The sequence below is a fragment of the Borostomias antarcticus genome, assembly GCF_949987555.1.
Source record: "Borostomias antarcticus genome assembly, chromosome: 6".
In the NCBI taxonomy this organism is placed as follows: Eukaryota; Metazoa; Chordata; class Actinopteri; order Stomiiformes; family Stomiidae; genus Borostomias; species Borostomias antarcticus.
Genome location: NC_140239.1, coordinates 32,218,280 through 32,226,118, shown reverse-complemented (window position 1 = coordinate 32,226,118; position 7,839 = coordinate 32,218,280). Strand labels below are relative to the sequence as shown.

Here is a 7,839-nt window from a genome sequence, read left to right as displayed (position 1 = left end):
ACTTTCATTAAAGGTGCTGTAGGTCATATTTTTAAGTGGACAAATCATAAAAAACAATTCTAACAAGGCGTGTGAGCCAATAGTATTACGACTCCTGACAGAGAGATTCCACGTGGTGCCAACGTCGAAATACTATTGGCTCACGAGCCTCGTAAGTGTGGGAACCAAACCTCCGACATCTCCGAGATAAACACAACATTCATTTTGGACCCGTCAACATTTTTCAAATGATAAATTCAAAGTCAATATTTTTTGGGGCGGTAAAACTTTTATCACGTATCTTTCTTATAGCTCTGTGGATTTATTATTTTTAAAGAATCATATGTCAACATAGAAATGTTACCTACAGCACCTTTAATGAAAGTTTCTAGAATACCAAATGCACACAGCCAGAAGTATCACTATTTCCACAAACTTGAAAATGTATCCGGTAATTGGGTGAATGTGAAATGCTAGTTCTGGATCATATATTTCCCTCATGGTAGGTTGATAGCTGGATCAACTCTTGGAGTTGCCCCAAAACATTATGTTGAAAATGACTCATATAAATATTATTGCCGTACTGTATGACACAGTGTATCTGAAAACAGAAGCGTCTCCAGTCCTAGCGGCTCCTCTTACTGTGACCCAAAGCTGAGATTAGTTATGAGTAATAATATTATTGATGTAAGACTGTGGTGGAAACAGAGTGCATGCTGGGAGCAGAGCGAGAGGAGTGCTAGTTACTGAGCTGCTACTCGTGGTCGGGTTGTGAGAGTGAGACAGACCGGGTGGTTCTTTCCCTGGTGACATGGTTGAGGGTAATAACAGAGATGACATTTCACTCACCGCTACGTACCGGAAAGTTCTCTCCATTTCCATCTGCTCTGACAATAAGCTATTTATCAGTCGAGTGAAAAACTACAACTTTTATTGGTTTAACTCTCCAAATTGCGTCTGTGTTGAAAAGCCCAGAAAGAAGTCATCCTAGTGAGATCTCTCCTCACACACTCAAGCCCTGAAGGTCTTTACTAGGCGCTGGTGAGGAAGCCACAATGACTTGAACATTTAACTTCCCTGAAGTTCACTGCCACAGGGCCTGTGTGCACTCTAATTCTGTTATTTACTGTAGTTATGTGGTTATTATAATGACCCCCCCCCCCCCCCACACACACACACACACACACACACACACACACACACACACACACACATCCCTGAGAGGAGAAAAAGGTATTTACTGTGGGAACATAACTGCTAATTTGTGGCCAATCAGTCGGGCAGCTTTACCGCCCTGATGATTTACACCCCCCCGCCCCCCCGCCCCCCCCCCCCCCCCCCCCCACCGCGCCTGACAGCTGATAGGACACCCCCACCTGCCTGGTTGCCATGGAGAAGCTGAGGCCATGCAGTGACCTCACTTGGCAAGATGTCAGCTTTCGTAACATGAACAATACATGAACTGATACTGTGTCAGGGCCTTGCACCCCTCCCCCCCGCCCCCTAGGTTAGCCCCTCCCCTCTCCCCCCCACCCCCCCCCCACACACACACACACACACCCTCGCCCCGGGAGGAAGCTCAGGGCGTCATGGCAACAGGTGCAAAGCCAGGGCCCTCATTTGCCTAACTGACAGTAACCGACAACATCAGCCCGTCTGATCGTTACTGTCCAACGGCTGTTTGAGGAAGTGCAGATGTCCAGCGAGACACGTGTTACTCATCCATCATCTTTATTTGCCCGTCTTTGACTGGGAGAGGAGTAATGGCGGCTATTTCTCACAAGGGAAGGGGGGAGGCGGCAGATTGCTCTGGGGCTGCTGGGAACGCTTCTCACTCCTCCAGAATGATGAGGAAAGAGAGTCCATGACCCCTGGTCACCTGCTGCTCCCCGCTCCACACACACACACACACACACACACAACACACAACGTCCCTCACCTGGTAGCCTCACCCACTCACCTGATAGCCTCACCCACTCACCTGATAGCCTCACCCACTCACCTGATAGCCTCACCCACTCACCTGATAGCCTCACCCACTCACCTGGTAGCCTCACCCACTCACCTGGTAGACAAATCTAATGAAATTCAAATGGAAACCAAATGCAATGGCTTGAATGGTTGGGGGCTTGAACTGTGTGATGTTATCTACATTTGAAAGTTATTTTGTTACCTTATCAGCGAGATATGCAAAATCCAACAGTGCCTCACTTCTAAAGATAGAACAGGTGTGTCTGTCTTCTAAGTAAAAAAAACATTCTTGCCTTATTCTAGTGGGAAAAAACAGTTAGTGACAAACCTCCCAAACAAACAGACAAACCTGTTTAATTTCCGTTATTAAATGTCAATATTTGCCTGACGTTTCCTGTTGCTGTGTGTTTTTTACCCAGGAGGCCTTAGTTGCTTCAGGCAGAATCACCAGCACCTGTGCGACCACTCCCTCCACCTCCACGAGGACCTGGACGTGGGCGGGGCCTCCGGCCTGCAGGGGGCGCTGCCCCCCTCCCTGCCCTCCACCCCGGACATCGAGGGCGCGGAGCTCACCCCCATCCTGCCCTTCCTGTACCTGGGCAACGAGCTGGACGCCCAGGACGCTCCCCAGCTGCAGCGCGTCAACGTGGGCTACGTTCTGAACGTGACCACGCACCTGCCCCTCTACCACTACCACGCCGGCCTCTTCAGATACAAGCGCCTCCCCGCCACCGACAGCAACAAGCAGAACCTGCGCCAGTACTTCGAGGAGGCGTTCGAGTTCATCGGTACGTACGGGGAGGGCTGGACCGGGTCGCTGAGGGCGGGGGGCGGGGAGAGAGGGCGGGGGAAGACGCCATCGTATGTGATCGATCGTGGGTTTTATAAATCGCTCTTATTTTACATTAAGGTCGGAGTTAGCGGGAGCTGGAGTGAGGCTGATGCTCTTAATCGATCAGAGGCTGTGTAGGCCGGCGAGCGTTTTTTGAAATTATGGATTTGTTTGACATACTGTGTTACAGGCGTATAGGACTGACACACCCAATCAAGCACATTGAATTATGCATTATATTGAATCTCCAAAAGAAAATGTTTGTGTTTCATGTTTGATGTGCTTAAAGTGAGTTCTGTTGCCCAGGGCTGCGTTCCGAATCGCATACTTCTACTACTTACTACCAGTACCTACTACTTACTACCAGTACCTACTACAGCTGCCCTTAGAAAGTACGTACTTTGCAACACTAGGCATCCAATTGGGACATACTACCTTGTCATAACATTGCGCCTTGAAATTTGCCCACATCCGTCGCTGTCCATAACGCGACATTCGTCTACAGCTGTCACGACTCGCACATGTGACGCACATTTCCGCTGCGCACAGGATTGTGGGTCAGAATAGCCAGAAAAGCCTGCTGGCTTGCATACTGCAAAATACAACCGGATGTAGTAGGTCATCCTGGTATTTTTGCCATACTGCATGTGGCATACTATGTATTGGGACATACTACATCCTGTTTTGCATACTATATAGTAGGGTAGTATGCGATTCAGAACGCAGCCCCGGCGTGTTGAGCCGTGTTCTGTGGTGAATGTGTGCTTCCTGCTTCCTGTCTGCAGAGGAAGCCCAGCAGGCCGGCAGAGGCCTCCTGATCCACTGTCAGGCCGGCGTGTCGCGCTCCGCCACCATCGTCATCGCCTACCTGATGAAGCACACCTGGATGACCATGACCGACGCCTACAAGTTCGTGAAGACCAGGAGGCCCATCATCTCCCCCAACCTCAACTTCATGGGGCAGCTCCTGGAGTTCGAGGAGGACCTGAACACCGGCGTGACGCCCCGCATCCTCACACCAAAGCTGCTGGGGGTGGAAACCATGGTCTAGGCCCCTCTGGCCCCCGAACACACGGCAAACAAACGCACGAACGCTACCGGGAACACACGACGCGTACGAACGCTACCGGAAACACACGACGCGTACGAACGCTACCGGGAACACACGACGCGCACGAACGCTACCGGGAACACACGACGCGTACGAACGCTACCGGGAACACACGACGCGTACGAACGCTACCGGAAACACACGACGCGTACGAACGCTACCGGGAACACACGACGCGTACGAACGCTACCGGGAACCCCGGCTAAGAGCTACCGGCCGCGCCGCCTCAGTCTGAGCAGGAGAGGCGCTTTATTTCCGAACCTCCCAGCGCTCCTCGGGGACGGTCTCTCTGGCGGGCCTGAGCTCCGGGTCACTGGCGATGAGACGCGCCAGAAGTCCCTGCTGCTCTGAACTGGCAGGTATCCCGGAGCAGCAGACGCGCTGGAGAGGAGCGGTCAGCGGAAAGCTGTCCATGCATGACCGCCAAGCAGCCAACACGAAGGAAAGGAAAACAGATTAACTTTTTTTTTCGGGAAAAAAAAAAATCCTGGATGTTCTGCGGGCTTGTAGCAGTTCCCAGTGAGAGGACCCCTTCAGGCTCACGCTGAGAAACACAGTTTATGTTTGCAGGCCCGGGCCGAGCCGGCCTTGACAGTGCCTGTCAGAAAATATGAAGACTTGTTTGGTGTGTTTATGTTCTTGTTCTATTTTTATACAGGGTTTATGGGGGTGACCATGACGAGCCCAGAGAGGCTTTACTGTGCAATAATCTCTGAGTGGAATGAAACTGAGAGAGCGTGATCGTATGTGTATATACTGAGAGAGCGTGATCGTATGTGTATATATTGAGAGAGCTTGATCGTATGTGTATATATTGAGAGAGATGATCGTATGTGTATATACTGAGAGAGCTTGATCGTATGTGTATATATTGAGAGAGCTTGATCGTATGTGTATATATTGAGAGAGCGTGATCGTATGTGTATATACTGAGAGAGCTTGATCGTATGTGTATATACTGAGAGAGCTTGATCGTATGTGTATATACTGAGAGAGCGTGATCGTATGTGTATATACTGAGAGAGCTTGATCGTATGTGTATATATTGAGAGAGCTTGATCGTATGTGTATATATTGAGAGAGCTTGATCGTATGTGTATATATTGAGAGAGCTTGATCGTATGTGTATATATTGAGAGAGCTTGATCGTATGTGTATATACTGAGAGAGCGTGATCGTATGTGTATGTACTGAGAGAGCGTGATCGTATGTGTATGTACTGAGAGAGCTTGATCGTATGTGTATATATTGAGAGAGCTTGATCGTATGTGTATATACTGAGAGAGCGTGATCGTATGTGTATGTACTGAGAGAGCGTGATCGTATGTGTATGTACTGAGAGAGCGTGATCGTATGTGTATGTACTGAGAGAGCTTGATCGTATGTGTATATACTGAGAGAGCTTGATCGTATGTGTATATACTGAGAGAGCTTGATCGTATGTGTATATACTGAGAGAGCTTGATCGTATGTGTATATACTGAGAGAGCGTGATCGTATGTGTATGTACTGAGAGCGTGATCGTATGTGTATATACTGAGAGAGCTTGATCGTATGTGTATATACTGAGAGAGATGATCGTATGTGTATATACTGAGAGAGCTTGATCGTATGTGTATATATTGAGAGAGCTTGATCGTATGTGTATATACTGAGAGAGCGTGATCGTATGTGTATATACTGAGAGAGCTTGATCGTATGTGTATATATTGAGAGAGCGTGATCGTATGTGTATATACTGAGAGCTTGATCGTATGTGTATATACTGAGAGAGCTTGATCGTATGTGTATATATTGAGAGAGCTTGATCGTATGTGTATATATTGTTAATGATTAAAAAAAGAAAGGTCACATTTTACATTGTTAATCCACATTGTTATTGATTCACAGCTCTATTTTGCTGGAGCTAAATTGGTCAGATCTGAGCAAAATCTAGTATAATACTCAAAATACTAAATCGTTACCGTATGTTCATATACTAAAATATCTTTTCCCATAAGGATTTACCTAAAGAGGGGATAAGGAGTTTATACAATTCAAAAAACTCATGTTGGACTTGCTAACATTGATATTTCACACTTTTAAAAGTGTTTTCCCCTTTTGTTGTGAATATGAAAGGGTTTTGAAGACTTTGCTCATCGCTCTGCACCAGCGAAATAGAGCCCTTCTGATGCACCCTGCGCTGTGTCACAGGAGTGTGTTAGAACGGGGAATCATGGGTTTTTAATTTCACCTCACTGCTTACTGGTGTGTCACTTGTTGTTTGTGGATTTTGGTTTCCTTTGGTTCACTCTTCAGAAATACATGAAACCATCCCACGTCACTTCGTCTGAGTTTTCTTGTCTAACGTTGTTTTCCGTTTCCATCACACCCCCCATCTGGTGTTCCATCCCAGGGACTCATCTAACAGCCATACCAAGCCTTGTCCTGCGTGAGGACAGCGAGCGCTGGGACAGACACACGTCACGTCTGAAGTACTGTATTACTACCTTTGGTCAGCGGGCGTTAAGAGGACCCGCTAGTCTCCCTGTCCTGAGCAGCGTCATGCACCCCTGCGTGGAACTCCTCCCCCTCAGACCGGCCCGTCTACGCCCCGAGGTCGGTCCACTGAGGTGGACAGCAGCTGCACTTTATCAGCCACTGAGTCTACGAGCGCGTGTCCCTGGATGTCCCCCTGTATGAGTGAGTCTACGAGCGCGTGTCCCTGGATGTCCCCCTGTCCCCGAGCGTCCTGTCTGGGAGGTAACACAGGGCCCTGAGATGACTTTGAATCACACGAGACACACTTTCCAAAAGCCGCGGTGGGGGATGAGGCGAGGTAAACCACCCCTCCTCCTGTGGTCTCTAGAAGGCCCTGTCCTGTGGTCTCTAGAAGGCCCTGTGGTCTCTAGAAGGCCCTGTCCTGTGGTCTCTAGAAGGCCCTGTCCTGTGGTCTCTAGAAGGCCCTGTCCTGTGGTCTCTAGAAGGCCCTGTGGTCTCTAGAAGGCCCTGTCCTGTGGTCTCTAGAAGGCCCTGTCCTGTGGTCTCTAGAAGGCCCTGTCCTGTGGTCTCTAGAAGGTCCTGTCCTGTGGTCTCTAGAAGGCCCTGTCCTGTGGTCTCTAGAAGGCCCTGTGGTCTCTAGAAGGTCCTGTCCTGTGGTCTCTAGAAGGTCCTGTCCTGCGGAGCTCTACTCATCTTGTGCAGCTCCAGTGCCTCAATCGATGCCTTAATACTCGTCTCACGCTGGGCCTGTCTGGGGGGCCTGTCTGGGGGGGCTGGTTCTTTTGGTCCAGGCTGTTTAAGGAGCAAGGTTCTAGTTTGAGAGGGTTCTGGTTCTTTTGGTCCAGGCTGTTTAAGGAGCATGGTTCTAGTTTGAGAGGGTTCTGGTTCTTTTGGACTGGGGCGTATAAGGAGCATGGTTCTAGTTTGAGAGGGTTCTGGTTCTTTTGGTCCAGGCTGTTTAAGGAGCAAGGTTCTAGTTTAAGAGGGTTCTGGTTCTTTTGGTCCAGGCTGTTTAAGGAGCATGGTTCTAGTTTGAGAGGGTTCTGGTTCTTTTGGTCTAGGCTGTTTAAGGAGCATGGTTCTAGTTTGAGAGGGTTCTGGTTCTTTTGGACTGGACTGTTTAAGGAGCATGGTTCTAGTTTGAGCGTGTTCCGGTTCTTTTGGACTGGGGCGTATAAGGTATATCTTATGTAGAGCTGGGAATCCCAGTGATGCATCGGCCGACTCAGCACAGGTTGAGCTACATGCTGCCTACCATGATAGCTCTGTGTGTGTGTGTGTGAGTGAGTGAGTGTGTGTGTGCGTGTGTATGTGTGTGTGTGTGTGTGTGTGTGTATGTGTGTGTGTGTGTGTGTGTGTATGTGTATGTGTGTGTGTGTGTGTGTGTGTGTGTGAGTGTGTGTGAGTGTGTGTGTGTGAGTGTGTGTGTGAGTGTGTGTGTGAGTGTGTGTGTGAGTGTGTATGT

General features: G+C 49.0%; 1 protein-coding gene across 1 annotated transcript in view; it reads left to right on the top strand.

The window, feature by feature from the left end:
• The window catches only part of dusp10 (dual specificity phosphatase 10), a gene marked incomplete at its 3' end in the record, with an annotated part of 9,245 nt that extends 5,412 nt beyond the window's left edge, over nucleotides 1–3,833 (top strand). The window contains exons 2-3 of the mRNA XM_084439802.1: nucleotides 2,370–2,738; nucleotides 3,568–3,833. Of these exons, the coding sequence (XP_084295928.1) occupies nucleotides 2,370–2,738; nucleotides 3,568–3,833 (635 nt within the window). The remainder of the gene's footprint in view (nucleotides 1–2,369; nucleotides 2,739–3,567) is intronic.
• Nucleotides 3,834–7,839: the final 4,006 nt, after the last annotated feature.